This window comes from Myotis daubentonii, chromosome 2, assembly GCF_963259705.1.
Source record: "Myotis daubentonii chromosome 2, mMyoDau2.1, whole genome shotgun sequence".
NCBI lineage: Eukaryota > Metazoa > Chordata > Mammalia > Chiroptera > Vespertilionidae > Myotis > Myotis daubentonii.
Window position 1 is genome coordinate 97,748,531 of NC_081841.1, and position 16,011 is coordinate 97,764,541.

Below are 16,011 nucleotides of genomic sequence, written 5' to 3' on the forward strand. Positions count from 1 at the left end.
GAATAAGTGAATGAGTGAATTAATGAGCGAGGAAGTGAATGAGCAAGCGGCTATGGGGCGGGAACTTCTGCCGCATCACCATGGCGACTCGGCAGTTCCCGCCCCGCTCCCAGCGGCCGGGCGACCCAGGCCCCCCAGCCACCCCTTCAGCAGAGGCCAAGGCAGGCAGGAAGCTTGGCTTCCTCCGTGGGTCACCAGAGGCAACCCAAGCCTCCAGCTCCGTGGCCACCGCCATCTTTGTTGGTTTAATTTGCATATCACTCCCATGGGCTGGTGGGCGTGGCTTGAGTGCAGCAGAAGGGTGGCTAATTTGCATATTTCTCTTTTATTATACAGGATAGATATTAAAATCAGTAATCTGGTTGTGTGAAATAAAGAAAATGCCAGTGTAGATTCTATATTATCTCTAGAAAGAAACTCAAACAAGTGATTAACCCTAGAGAGGACCTACATGGCTTTAAAGTTGCTCAGAACTGCATGTTAATGGTTCTAACACCTTTACTGTCTTGTCCTAGGATTTTGCCTAAATGTTACCTAACCAGTTTGCCATAGCTGGTTTTTATTTAAAAGTGGGTCTTAATAGCCCTAACTGGTTTGGTTCAGTGGATAGAGCATCGGCCTGTGGACTGAAGGATCCCAGGTTCAATTCCAGTCAAGGGCACATGCCCGGGTTGCAGGCTTGATCCCTGGGGATCGAGCAGGAGACAGCCAATCAATGATTCTCTCTCATCATTGATGTCTCTGTTTCTCCCTCTCCCTGAAATTAATAAAAATATTTATTTTTTAAAAATGGGTCTTAATATTCTAGGTGAAATTTCATTGTTCTCTTCATTTATTTATATCTTTGAGTTAAAGAGTGGATAACAGTATAACTGTTTGTTAACCTTAGTTTTATAGTATCTGTTAATATTATAGTTAAGCTATAAAGCTACTTTGGTTATACAATACTCAGTATTACCAGTGGAGGATACGTACCAAGATGTATCCAGTAGACGCCTGAAACTGCCAATAGTATGAAACCCTATATGTATACTATTTTTCCTATGCATACATACATATGATAAAGTTTAATTTATAAATTAAGCACGGTAAGAGACTAACAACGACTCATAAAAAGTAGAGCAACTCTAACAATATACTGTAATAAAAGTTATGTGCATGTTTTCTCTCACTTTCTCTCTCAAAATATGGAATTATTGTGGATAACTGAAACCACTGAAAGTGGACTAGTGGATAAGGAGGACTTCTATAGGGAACTTATTCCTTCAAACATGCCATATCAACATGTGTACAAGTAAAGGAAGAGGGTAAATGATAAATTTTCAGACTTTGACAATTTTTCCCAAACAATATAATCTTTCATACTAAAGGTATCTTCTAGGAGAGCAAACAATAACTTTTCCCTTGTTGGACAAAGCCCAAGGGGACAGGGGGGTAAGGAAATTTTCCTTGCCTCTAACAACTTTCATCCGATACATAGTTTCATTTTGCTGTATTTCTGGCCAGTGGGAAAAGAAGCTAACTAGAGATGCTGATTTAAGTTCTTTTCCTCCTCCATTTATTTGTTCTAGTGTCACAAGTCACAGCAGCTAGTTCAGGAACTGGTGTTTTTAAGACGGGGCGATTTCAGGTAAGACAATCACTTTTCCTTGCTCTGATTCCCCTTTTGGGGGGAATATATATTTAACGGAATTATTACCTACCTTTTGGGACCTAATTGCCAATTTGATGATATATTTCTTTTGTATAGAACTTTATAGCTCTTACTATTTTTCCCTATTCAAAATAATACATGCTATTAAAGAAAATACAGAATACTTAGAACAGTAGATAAATAATAGAAAATGATACTATCTGCCTATCCTTCCACCCTCCCCAGGATTACTTTTTGGGGTGTTCTTTCCTTCCATTCCTTTTTTCCTGTATATGTGTATACCTAAAATTGCCCTTGCTTCACTGAACGCTGAATACTTTATAGCTTTTCCCCCATCTAATGATTTATTTACCTAACCATTCACCTGTTATTTTATTAGTCACTAGGTTGTTTTTCCAACATAATGATTAAAGTAACAGTAAACAACTTTGTATATAAAATATTTTTCATGTTTAGGAAAATCTTTTAGGATTAATTTCTGAAGTAAAAATACTAGGTCAAGTGATTATATAATTTTATTTTCCCAGTTGGCCCAACAAGGGAACATGTTCTGGCTGTTAGGATACAGTGCCAAGCAAGCTTAGAAAATCATTTTTATTACTAATTTAACAACTACTTTTCAATTATTCTTGTCAGCCAATGGTTGTTGGCATCAGTTCAACAGCAATAAGAATCCCCAATTTGGGGTGCTGTGAAGAAGGAAACTTTATTCAGTGCAAAACATCTCAATTGTGATACAGCATGGCTATGAAAACAGCATGGCTGTGAGGCAGGCCTGAGGCCAGGCTCCACTCTGGCTAGACAGCTCTGCTCCTTGCTGGTCTGGGCTGCTCCATACTGTAAACTCTGGCCTGCACTGATCTGCTTTGCTCTGCTCTGGTGAGATATCTTCAGCTAGGGAAATGCAATCATCAGCCTTTGGTGGAGAGGGAAAGTATGCTCCCAGAGCCAGAAAGGAGCTGATTTATATAGACTGAAGTTCCCCATCCATGGTCCCTGATTGATCCATCCTCATGCGAATGAAGACTCCCAATTCCTCACAATTTGGTCCAAAAGGCACAGGACAGAATAGAGCCACTCTGATTGGTTGAAGAAGTTGATAACTGCTCAACTCTGATTTGGTGGAGAAAGCATCTGTCCTATTGGTTAAAATATTCTAGGAATTCTTTTATAAGGGCTGGATCAAATGGCAGAAATAATGCAGCCAGGTAGTTCAGTGCAGGTTTCTCCCTAAAGGACAGTTTGTTTGAGAGGCCCCCGTATGAAAATGGCTGCTAAGCTCTGTTTTTGTTTTGTTTTGTTTTCATCTGAGGCCAGTTTGCCACCAGGAGCCCTTCTTAGTAGATATCTTTTTCTCAGGGTTCACATTTTCATGATAATGCTTGGTTGTGTTGATTCTTGAAGCTTAGCTGGCATTTAACATTTATTGGCTTTAATCTTTGCAGTTTTTATTATTCACAAGAAATCCCCAACATTCCATGACTTGTTGTTACTTATATTTTTACTAAGATTTGAATGTGAGTCCGATGCTTTAGATATAAAAGTAGTAATTTACTTAGTAAGCTTAGCCAGGCACTCAGAATATACATCTAATCTGTATATCTCAGTACAGATGTGTTGTTCTCTATAATGATATTCTATTTATTTTCACAATAAAAAATGGAGGGACTATGTACAGGGATAATCAGCCTACTTACTGGCTAGGAAATAGTGTTTCTGTTATTTTCTTTTTTAATGGTCCACTCTAAAAATTGAATATTAGGGACTTTTAAAAGAATCTTACTTTGGTCTCTTTTCATTAGGTTTCAGTTGCAATGGATGATGCCCAGAAAGAGGGTAAAAATAAGTCTGAAGATGCAAAGTCTGTTCGTTTTGAATCCAGCACTTCAGAATCCTCAGTGCTATCAAGTAGTAGTCCAGAGAGTACCCTGGTGAAGCCAGACCCTAATGGGATGACCATCCCTGCTATCTCTTCAGATATGCCAGATAGTGCCCACAGAGCTCCTGCCTCAGAAGCAAAGTCAGAAATGGGGCAGCCTACCAAGGTTGGACGTTTTCAGGTGACAACTACAGCAAACCAAGTAGGTCGTTTCTCTGTATCAAGAACTGAAGATAAGGTCACGGAGGCAAAGAAAGAGGGACCAATGGCATCTCCTTTTATGGATTTGGAACAAACTGTTCTTCCTGCTGCGATACCAAAGAAAGAAAAGCCTGAACTGTCAGATCCTTCGCATCTGAATGGACCATCTTCTGACTTGGAGGCTGCCTTCCTAAGTAGGGATGTGGATGATGGTTCAGGTAGTCCACACTCCCCCCCTCAACTGAGCTCAAGGAGCCTTCCTATCCAAAATCTAAGTCAAAGCCTTAGTAACTCACTCAACTCCTCTTACATGAGTAGTGACAATGAGTCAGATATTGAAGATGAAGACTTAAAGTTAGAGCTGCGACGACTACGAGAAAAGTACGTATGTTTTCTCCTATGAAGAATAATGGCAAAATTAAGACCTAACTTGTGGTGCCTATATTAGTATTCTTTTCACTACAATATGCTTATGTCTCATTTCTTTTATTTATTTATTTACTAGAGGCCCGGTGCATGGATTCATGCACCGGTGGGGTCCCTCAGCCTGTACTGCACCCTCTCACAATCCGGGAACCCTCAGGGATGTTGCAGGCCCAGTGTACAGATTTGACCCAATCCCTGCAGGCCAGGCCAAAGGACCCTACTGGTGCATGAATCTGTGCACTGGGCAGGTTTCAGCCTGATCCCCACAGGCCAAGCTGAGGGACCCCACTGGTGCACAAATCCATGTACTGGGCCAATTTTGGCCCGATCCCCTCAGGCCAGGCTGAGGGGCCCTTAGTATGCATATAAGATCTTTGGTTAATTCCCGCCCTACCCCCCCTTCCCTGTGAGATTCATCATTCTGTTCCATGTTTCCATGCCTGTGCATTGAGTGCCCCCTGGTGGTCAGTGTGCATCATAGCTACCAGTCGACCAGTTGCTTAGGCTTTTATATATAAACTAGAGCCCTAGTGCACAAAAATTTGTGCACTTGGGGGGCGTCCCTCAGCCTGGCCTGTGCCCTCTCGCAGTCTGGGACCCCTCGGGGGATGTCCACTTGCTGGCTTAGGCCTGCTCCCCGGGGGATTGGGCCTAAGCTGGCAGTCAGACATCCCTCTGGCAGCCCGGGAGCCCTCGGGGGATGTCCACTTGCCAGAGGAGAGCAGGCCTAAGCTGCAGTCGGACATCCTTAGCGCTGCTGAGGAGGCAGAAGAGACTCCCGCCATCACCGCTGTGCTGGCATCCATCAGCCTTGCTTGTGGCTGAGCAGAGCTCCCCCTGTGGGAGTGCACTGACCACCAGGGGGCACTCTGCCTGGTGGTCAGTGTGTGTCATAGAGACCAGTCATTCCCAGTCATTCTGCTGTTAGGGTCAATTTGAATATTACCTTTTTATTATATAGGACTAGTGGCCCAGTGCATGAAATTTGTGCACATTAAAAGGGGATTAATTAGAGGAAATATTTTAATATTGCTATTTGCCCTATCTCTATAAAAGAAGTGTCAGAGATGAAAAATATTAGTAAAATGTATATGAAAATCTTCCTCCTGATAGAGTCTGGGGCACACCATGGGACCCAGAGTCAAGTCCCCACCCACCCACATGCGCCTCAAAATCGCTTGAGACCCAGCCGTGCTCCCCCCCCCATCAGTCTAGATCCAGACTCAGCCAGTCCCACCCTTGTCAAGCCTTGCTGGGCGGGGGGACGCAGCCTCAGGTTCCCTGGCCCGGCACTAGGGTGTGGGGCGCGGCCTGAGGTCCCCCAGCCTGGGCCGGGGCAGGAGGCATGCCTTGAGATCCCCCGTCAAGCCCCACCAGGTGGGGGACACAGCCTGAGATCCCCTGTCAAGCCCGCTAGGCAGGGGGTGTGGCCTCAGGTCCTCTTGCCCGGTGCCGGGGCGGGGGACGTGGCCTGAGGTCCCCTGTCAAGCCTCGGGGGGGGGGGGGGGGGAGTTAAGCACAGCCTCAAGTCCCTGCTGATTGCTTGTTAAGGCTCGTTACAGGAATTCGGCCTCTGCTGTGGATGCCATCATCTTTGTGGTGGAGTGACGGTCAATTTGCGTATTCCCTCTTTATTATATAGGATTTTTAAAATATATTTTTATTGATTTCAGAGAGGAAGGGAGAGAGAGATAGAAACATCAATGATGAGAGAGAATCATTGATTGGCTGCCTCCTGCATGCCCCCTACTGGGGATCGAGACCACAACTGGGCATGTACCCTTGATCGGAATTGAACCTGGGACCCTTCAGTCTGCAGGCCGACATTCTATCCCAGCCGTGGGCAACTACGTTCCGCGGGCCGGATCCGGCCTGTTTGAAATGAATAAAACTAAAATAAAAAAAGACCGTACCCTTTTATGTAATGATGTTTACTTTGAATTTATATTAGTTCACACAAACACTCCATCCATGCTTTTGTTCCGGCCCTCCGGTCCAGTTTAAGAACCCATTGTGGCCCTCGAGTCAAAAAGTTTGCCCACCCCTGTTCTATCCACTGAGCCAAACCAGTTAGGGCTATGTCTCATTTCTTTTAAAGAAAGGGTAATGGGCAAGAGCTAGTATCTGAATGTAGTTCTCATTGGGTCTCCTGTACTCATCAGGACCCACATCATTTCTAGTTATAGAACTTTGTCGGCATCTTTTGTGTTATTGTTACTAAATTACTTTTATTAACAGCAGTTTTTATAATTATTGACCTAGTCCTAGTTATTTATTAGTTTACCAAATGAACCAGTGTTGAAATGTTTTGTTGGTCATATTTGACAAACTGAATCAGAGTAGCAAATTCAGTTCTCCTGTGTATAACCTCAGAAGCCCTAATCTTTTTCTCCTACTGTATCATCAACCATTTGTTGCCTGGGAGCTTGTTGGATTTTGGCTTGGGTAATGGAGGCCATCAAGATGAGTTGACAAACTAGAATCTCAAGGTGTAGTAGAAACTAGATTAAATACATTTGGGGCAAAGATTCAAAAGTAGGCACTTCAATGGAGGTTAAAGAATATGTGGTTAAGTCTTGTTTGAACAAAGGTGGTTTTAATATTTTTGAATTATGTCTGGTTATCTTTCATAGACATCTTAAAGAGATTCAAGATCTGCAGAGTCGCCAGAAACATGAAATTGAATCTTTGTATACCAAACTGGGCAAGGTTCCCCCTGCTGTCATTATTCCCCCAGCTGCCCCTCTTTCAGGAAGAAGAAGGCGACCCACTAAAAGTAAAGGCAGCAAATCTAGTCGCATCAGTTCCTTGGGCAGTAAAAGCCCCCAGCTTTCAGGTAAGAAGCCATGGACCAGGTCAGCCATGGTGTCCCGTCTTTTATTTCTGTCTTCAACAGTGTATATAACCTATTGAACATTTGTTGTTTTTGTTAAATATCAAAAGAATTTAATTGACTTTCCTAATATTCTTACTTCCTTGAATTCTCTACTCCCCATATTTATAGTACCTCTTTTTTAATTTATGGAAGTGGACTGGTTGAGTTCAATGGCCTATTTCATTGTAATCTATATTGCTATCCATGGGTAGTCTTCATTTATAGTTGTTCTTAAGGATAAAACATTAGCTTTGCCTGGTAACACATACCTCATATTTCTCCAAACTCTTGGGCAGTTAGAAGAAAATATATTTCACCTGTACTTAGTAAAGTTCAGTTTGGTTCTTCCTTTCAATGAATGAATTGGTCATAATTGTGACTGGAATAAATATAAATTTCATATAGATATTTGAGTATGTCTTAAGTGATAATTTCCTTGGTTAAAGTTTTTATTTTATTTACCTATATTGGGACAAAGAATTTCCTAATGTTTGTAACTAAAAAATAGTTAAATCATAATCTCTTGTAATGAATTCTATGTCTATTTAAATTGTGATAAACACAGATAATTAGTTGAAAAGTAAAAAAAAAGTCTGAAATAAGTGTATATCTCATATTTGTTCTGCAGGGCTAGCAAATATGTTAGAGAGCAATTGCAAACTTTTTAGCAGCTTTCCATTCTCTGGAAGTTTTAGAGACCCAAATTTTCTCTAGCACATTAGAACCAATTCAGTAGTAGAGATGTGATTTTAAGGAATAGCAACTATTTTTAACAATTCTTCTGTACTTGATCTGACATATGCTTACAAGAAAAATTAAGCAGACACTGCTTGCCAAACCTATTTGTATCATGATCCAACTCAGTGTTTTATAGTAGAGTTGTGGAACTGCAAAATGGAATTCTCTCGTATCTATATATTCTAGACGAGTGGTCAGCAAACTGCAGCTCGCGAGCCACATGCAGCTCTTTGGCCCCTTGAGTGTGGCTCTTCCACAAAATACCACGTGCGGGCGTGCACGTACAGTGTGGTTGAAACTTCGTGGCCCATTCGCAGAAGTCAGTTTTCGGCCTGGGCGAGTCTATTTTGAAGAAGTACTGTTGATATTTGGCTCTGTTGACTAATGAGTTTGCCGACCACTGTTCTAGACCAGTGGTCCGCGAACCACCAGTTGTCAACCGCTGCTCCAAAAGTTTCCTTAAACCAGCTGTCGCCAACCTTTCGGACCTCATGGACCACCAGAGGTCTGCAGACCACCAGTTGGTGACCACTGTTCTACACATCCACTCAGCTCAGATTTGTGATCCATCTAGGTTTTCTAAAGCTAAAAAACTTTCAGGATAATTTCCTATGGCCCTATTAACTGTTGATTCTCATGCCATTCCACACTTCCCCTTCTATTCATTAGTCATAGCTTTTGGCCCATTAATCACTCAATGGGACAAATTGGAAGAATAAGGACAGTGCCTATTAAAGTGCATTGGGAAAGCTGTACTTGTTTCTTCATGCCACTTTGTCTTCTGGCAGGTAATCTGTCTGGTCAGAGTGCAGCTTCAGGCTTGCACCCCCAGCAAACCCTCCAACCTCCTGGCAACATCCCAGAGACTGGGCAAAATCAGTTATTACAACCTCTAAAGCCATCTCCCTCCAGTGACAACCTCTATTCAGCCTTCACCAGTGATGGTGCCATTTCAGTACCAAGCCTTTCTGCTCCAAGTCAAGGTAAGAAAGTAAAACAACCGTCATCTTCCAAAAACATTAAAATGGAGATATTGCCATGTCCAGGACAAAAGCCTAATGAGTAGCTTATTGTTAAGGTGAGTTGGAAGACCAGTTGACCAGAATATCGCCTGTGTGTTGTACACTTCCAAGGATCTATGAGCTGAAGGGGTGGGAAGTGATTAGGTAGGTGCACTCATTGTTCCTATCAGGTGAAATAGCTTCTTTTCAAAGGATTACAGCAAATGTTTAGGTTTGTGACCGATATGAAGAACTCATTTGGGATTTGCAACTTATGACTAGACAGATTTCCTGCACTAAATTCTAAGGTGTTTTAGCAGTTTCTGAAAGCTAATTTGCTGGATTAGCTAATGTGGGCTTTTTAAATTTCTAAGTATGGGAGTAGCATACTAAGATGAATTGCCCTACAATTCAATTTTTTATATAGATTATTTACTTTTCAAATAGTTTTATTTATTAATGATTGCTCAGAACATTCCTGTAGAGGAAAGAGCTTCTAGTAACCTTAGAACAAGTATGAAAGGAGTTCACTGTCTGGGGAGAAAAGAATGGGGAAAATATGATAGGTAGCTTAGGTACCTTTGTCACAATTTCACCGAAATTGAAGATGTACTTTTTGGCCAGAGCTCAAACTACCTAGCATTATTCCCCTGTGAAAAGCTTTTTGCAGATGGAGGGAATTGAGGCCTAATTTTCCTGTCCTGTATATTTGACCTTTCCCTAGAAGCTTGTTCTGTGTGTCATTGTAGCGCATTTCACCACTCCAGCCTCAAGTTTCTAACATCTTGTAGTTGTGTTCTGTCTCTTCTCTCTCTGTTCTTCCCTGTTTCTCCCCTCCCACAGGCTGTGCGAAGTTTAACTGTGCATCTGAGCAGGTGACATTCAAACCTGGTGGCAGGAGGACCCGATTTCTGAGTACGCCCTGCTTGGCTCTTTGTGTGTAACACCTTTACTCCTTCCTCGCCCTTGTTTTTCTGCTGCTTGGATCTGATATTTCACGCAGTCCATTTTCATTTGTCTTTGTATATCATTTACTCAGCGGCTTGGCTGAACTACTGTTACCCTCAGAAGTTTGGGTCCCTACATTAATTATTATAAAAGATGTAGAAATAATAATAGGTTTCTATAAATTTCAAAATAACTTTCTGATAGAATTGCTTCTTCATAGATCCATGTAGATATGGTGTTAGGTTACATAGATTGCTGGGTCTTTTAGAATAATGAAGACTGGACCCTGGTCGGGTACTCAGTGGTTAGAGCAGTGGTTCCCAAATTTTTTTTGGCCATGCCCCACCTAAGCATTTCTAAAATCCAGATGCCCCCCCCCCTGTGACATATAATTCTTATTATTCAAAAAGTGAACTCCTACTCACTATTTTAGGAAGCCTAAAAGGCCGTTAACTTGGCCTAAACAAGCTTCCAAAGAACATGGCATCCATGAAAGAGAAAAATAAAAGAACGAAAGGACAGAGGTGAAGTACTGAGGAAGAAATCACTAAGAAAGTGTTAAAAAATAATATGAAGAAGTTTCAAAACATATAATAGAGAACTGAAATTCATAAATATGTCACTATATATTTATATATGTATATGAGGCCCTTAGAACCATAAGAAATGCAAAAATTCACTGTTAATAACTCATTCTTGAATTGGCCCCCCTTAAAAATCAAACTGCCTCCCTGTGGGGTGTGTGCCCCACATTGGGAACCACTGGATTAGAGCATCTTCTTGATAAACACCAAGGTCAAGGGTTTGACTCCCAGTCAGGGCACATACAAGAATCAACCAATGAATGCATCAATAAGTGGAACAACAAATCAATGCGCCTCTCTCTCTCTCTCTCTCTCTCTCTCTCTCTCTCTCTCTCTCTCTCTCTCTCTCCCTCCCTCCCTCTCTCTTCTCTCTCTCTCTCTCTCTCTCCCTCTCTCCCTCTCTCCCTCTCTCCCTCCCGCCCCTCTCCATGCCCCCCCCCGCTGCCCTTCCTTCCTCCTCCTTACTCTCTCAAATCAATCAATGATTTTTTTAAAGAAAAAAGAATGAAGACAATTTTTGTCCTATTCAGTACTGCCCATGTTGATCACTGATGCACTTAGATCCTGGCAGCAGGTAAAAGTTACACCCTAATTTTCAGAGACTGGAATCTTTTTCTGGTCAATTAAGCAACCATCTATCAGTTGAAAAGATGCTAGAATTTCCTCATTGGATCCTTTCACCACCACTACCTTTTAATTTCATAAAATCAGGTGTTGAAAGGGTTTCAGTGTAGTTACTCTCATAAAGCATTTATTCTGTTGAAGACCAAATCCCAGCACCTGCAAGTAAAAATGGTATTTTTACCTTAACTGCTGAGATTTCCAAGCCTTCTCCTTAAAGGCACAATAGCAAAACCTCTCCACCCATCTTTCCCAACGGTGAAAAGATGATGACACCTGTCTTCTAGGGTTGTTCTACAAATCACATACATGAAACAGGCAGCACGGGAGAAGCATGCATCATTTCCCTCTAATTGGCCCGCAAATGTAAATGGAAATAAATTTTTTTAAATGAATGTAGGGCTTAAGTAGAAAACTTCTGCTAGAGTTTAAATAAAGGTCTCTGTTAAGGCCTCAAACTTCTGATGTGGTTATTGAAGTGCTTTTTAAATGCATGTGCTAAGGCCATCACTATTTCTGAGTATGGTTCAGAGGTCCTTGGGCCTCTCTTATCACTAGCCAAAGCTAATTAACAAAGGTGTGGAAGGCGTTACCAGTTTGGTAGTTTTCCAAGCGTGTGTGATTTTTGAGCATTCATATAACTTTCTGGTTAAACTAGGCTGGACCAAGCATACTAACATCTTGATGCTTAAATAAGCATTTAATTTATATGTCCAGCTAGAAAGATGAAAAGACATTAATAGTAGGAGGCAAGTGTTATACAGCCTGAAATGTTTAACGGAATAAAGAGAACCAAGGCTTTTTTGTAAAATATAATATGGTAGATACCACTTCAAATTAATTCAATGAATTCTCATCACACTCTTAAAGGTAGGTGGTATTATACTATTTTTGAATAAAAGTGTTTAGAAATATTAAAATCTTATCGCTTCCTGCTAGGTCTAAAATGAAAGGTGACATCAGTATACTAGTATATCTTATAAGCCTTGGTGACCAAATTACAGGAGGCAGATTTAAAGCAAATGTGGAAAGAAAAACCAGGTGCTTATAGGCATGGAGGTCTTACTAGTTTGGGATGCATTATTCTATGCTCTCCAAATAGATAATGGTTTGGAAGCATGGCTTGCCTTAATGCTTTATTTATGTTCAAAAGTTGCTTGTTTTCCATATACTTTTAAAGATTTTTCTAGAGGGGAAAGTACTAGTATGTACTAGTATGTCTAGGATGTGGAAATATATTAGCCAATTTAAATTAATTGAAAACTGTAACAATGGTAATATCTATCAGCCCACTGTGGTAGAATTGCTAATGCATTTACTTGAGTGCTTTTTAACAACCCAGCAGGAGAAACAGAAAGCGGGACAGGGTCAATGGAAAGACTGCTTGGGTATTTGAAATTCAAGCAGTGAGATCTGAGAGACTGGAGTTCCTCCCCTCCCAGACCTTAATGCAGAGCATTGCACTTCTAGATACAAAGATTGGGTATGGAAATCCAGCTTTTGTCAGCTAGGTACCACAGCCCATCATATAACCAAGTCAAAGCTAACAGCCTATAAAATACATCCCATAGAACTACATCTGTGGCAAGGGCTCCAGGTCCTACCAGTCTGTCTCCCCTCCTGCTTTCTCTTGCTGGGACTTTGTGTGCTGTTTGGAGATTCTAAATATTTTATACTGATGTTTCTTTATTTTTAACACATTGCTCTCTCTTTGTGCTTCAGGGAAGATGGTGAAAAAAGTCTGTCCTTGCAACCAGCTCTGTAGTAATTATCTTTTATTTTTCTGTTACTTTTGGTCCTTGATTGCAAATCCTGTTATCCTTGAGTTCTTTGGACCCTGAAGCCTCACAACTCCCTGATTCCCAATTTCCATCTCTCTAGTTCCGCACCCTTTTCTAATATATTATTTAACATGCTTATTTGCTGAACACTGGCTATCCTTCCAGATTAAGAAATCACCTCATAGTCAGTGTTTTCATTGATGACGCCCTGCAAGCCTACCTCTGTGACATTATGGCTTGATAAGCCCATGGATATGTACAGAGAGATCAAGGACTCCTGACTCCTTTGTGAAAGAATTTGTTAGTTAACAAAATGTGCCGGCCACTGGAAAATCAGCAGTGGTCACAGCATACAAGAGCCCATTACCCCACATCTGCTAGGTTGGTGAAGTGAAAGGCACAACTTTGTAGAGTCTGGCTTCTTAGATTGATAGCTTTTCATTAAAGTGCAGACAGTTCAACAACCCCACAGACCACCTAGGTCAACCAGAAAACGCTATACTTGGGATATATTAGGCAGTAAGTTGTGGCTACTAATAGGTTATTGTTACTAGGATCTGGCGGTGTCAAGGTGGGGAAAACGTATTAATAGCAGGAGAAAACTGAAGAATAGATTTTGGGTGGTTCAGCATACACTTACTTTTGAGAGCTTTTCAGCAGAACTGAGAAAGGTTAGTCAGTATACTCTGGAAGGAACACAGTGTTCTCAGAAATGTTTGCATTAAAAATGTTCTTAGACACTTTATTACTGAAATGGACAAAATCCACAACATGTTCTAGTGTTTATAGTCAACTTTTCCCAGGAGTTTATTTCTAGTCAGAAAGGGATGTGTTTATTTCCTTTAACGGGAAAACCTGTTTTCAGAAGCCAGAATAAGGTCAACTGTATGGTTGACTCTCCCTCAAGGTACAAACCGTACCTTCAGAATCCACTGCTGTGTGATATAAGTTAAAGTGAGACATGAGATTTGGTCATACAGGGGCCTCACAGCATGAAAGGCAACAAGCATGAGACCAGAGCAGGCGGTCTCCCAGCACGAGCTTTGTAATTGGTGTTCACCTCACAGAGCTTCTTGTATTTGGCTTTGACAGCTCTGCTCACTTGGGATAGTGTCTGGTTTTGTTTTAATTGGCTCACTTACCATCAAGCTCACTAAGCAATCACCATTCGAACCAGATGGTGGTCCTCATGCATGATATGCTTGCCTTCTGGACTTCACCATCATCACTGCCATCCTCACTGCCTCTTCCTCCCTCCCATTCCACCACTGTCTCACTCTCGCTGTTTGAGGAAGGCTGTTTCCTGTGCCATAGGGGAATTTACTCTTCCCTTTACACTGTACATGCAAAAGCAATTCCCTGTGGCTCTCATGGGCACTGAGAAGGGAGCTAGCACACACTACAGTAGTTCCATGTCAAGCCTTGGTGGTAAGAAGCATGTGACCTTCCTCTGCAGCTTCACCTCCGAATTAGCTATTTCTCGAGTACTGACATGCTTGTGTGTGCCATCTCTGGATAGTGTGGTATAAACTTGACCAGCAAGGATCATAAAGGGCTTTTCAATGGCAGAGTTGCTTCAGGTATGCTGCTGTGCTTCAGTGCTGCTTTGACCTTGAAAGCAGGAAAATGTATGCATTTATGTAGCCCCCAGTATTACTGGGATATCTTAAGGCCTAGTGCTCACAACTTAGTAGCTTTTATTTATTCTATAGCAAATGTGATATCTGCTAAGAAGGTGGGGTGAGGGTATACAAACAAGACCATGACTCTTCTCTCCCTCTTCCCTAAAACTTGCCTCTTCGCATAATCTTCAGTGTGCCCTCCAGCAGAGCCGAAATCAGGCAGGACACAGACTCCTTTCTTCTCATCAAACTATAGAAATAGAACTCCTTCATTGCACCTCAAAGCTTCCTCCTCCCTTTTGCACCCCTGCCTCAGCTGAGTGTTCCTATTGCTTCCACATAAGAGTGCTTGCTGTTCTGGGAAAGGGGGTGGAAGGGCTGAGGATCCTGGAACCAGCTGAAACTGAGGTCATCTTCAGGAAAAGCATGCCTTCTTGGAGTTGAAAGATTCAGGCAAACAGTAAACCTCCCTCACAAGTAAACTTGGTTCTTCACTCATAGGAAATTGGGAAAGGTTGAAGCCTTATTTCCTCTCAAATTTATGTTTACAATTTGTGTTTATGGGGTCCATGTGAAAAGTGTTTTTGAACAGAGCATGCTGTTTCTCTTACCACCTCTTTCCATTAAGGAATGGCTAAAGATTATGGCCAAGTCCCACATGGCTTGGGAACTATGTCTTTTCCTGGGCCAAACACCTGTCTTTGCATTTCTGTAACTCCTACTCGAACCCTGTCCCAGTGCTCAAGAAATCACCTTGTTTGCCCTGCGTTCTCTAACACTCTAGAAAAGCTAGCCTCACTGACCGTCCCACTCTTCCCTCACCGATGCTGGAAACGTTTGCTGGCAGTATGTTTCAGTCCTCTGAGATGCTATGTGAATGGGCTGAAAGAGGGCCCTGCCCTTTGTACCAACCATGGTCCTGAGTTCTTTAGCCTTCCTTACCTGCAGCTCCTGAAGAGAATCTGGTTTCATTGCCCTGTTATGGCAAAACATTTGGCTAAATAAGGATTTCGAATCTTCCTTTGTTGCATGGCTTCCCAATCCATCCTCCCCATTCTGTGGCTTGCCATTCATCATTCTGTGAGCTTTTCCTCTTCATTAAATTATAATCCAAACACCATGTAATGTTTATATTCTGTTGCTTCTTCTAACTCTAGGGACCAGCAGCACAAACACTGTTGGGGGGACAGTGAACAGCCAAGCTGCCCAAACTCAGCCTCCTGCCATGACCTCCAGCAGAAAGGGCACATTCACAGATGACCTGCACAAGTTGGTGGACAATTGGGCCCGAGATGCCATGAATCTTTCAGGCAGGAGAGGAAGCAAAGGACATATGAATTATGAGGTAAGTTTTCCTTTTTTTCCATTTTCCTAATCTATTAGTGTCACTTAGCACATCTGAGACCATGCTTAACATTTCAGGCTGTGATCTACTTTATTAGCTCATTAATTTTAACACTTTTTTAAAATACGGTTTTATTGATTTCAGAGAGATAGAAACATCAATGATGAGAGAGAATCATTGATCGGCTGCCTCCTGCACGCCCCCTACTGGGGATCGAGCCTGCAACCCTGGCATGTGCCCTGTCCGGGAATCAAACTGTGACCTAGTCCATGGGGTGACGCTCAACCACTGTATCACTCCAGCCAGGCAATTTTAATACTTTTAGAAAAACAAGAC

The 16,011-nt window shown here is 42.0% G+C and overlaps 1 protein-coding gene across 14 annotated transcripts in view; it reads left to right on the forward strand.

Annotated features, from left to right (window-relative positions):
- WNK1 (WNK lysine deficient protein kinase 1) overlaps window positions 1–16,011 on the forward strand; it is a 151,587-nt gene that overhangs the window by 132,290 nt on the left and 3,286 nt on the right. For 5 of the 14 annotated variants that reach the window (XM_059683919.1, XM_059683926.1, XM_059683925.1 and 2 more), the window contains 7 exons: window positions 1,572–1,630; window positions 3,457–4,115; window positions 6,794–6,996; window positions 8,562–8,756; window positions 9,618–9,710; window positions 12,650–12,691; window positions 15,488–15,675. In XM_059683919.1, coding sequence (XP_059539902.1) covers window positions 1,572–1,630; window positions 3,457–4,115; window positions 6,794–6,996; window positions 8,562–8,756; window positions 9,618–9,710; window positions 12,650–12,691; window positions 15,488–15,675 — 1,439 coding nt within the window. Of the gene's footprint in view, window positions 1–1,571; window positions 1,631–3,456; window positions 4,116–6,793; window positions 6,997–8,561; window positions 8,757–9,617; window positions 9,711–12,649; window positions 12,692–14,522; window positions 15,405–15,487; window positions 15,676–16,011 lie in introns of those variants that run through there. The other 9 variants (XM_059683918.1, XM_059683924.1, XM_059683927.1 and 6 more) reach the window with 6 other exon arrangements.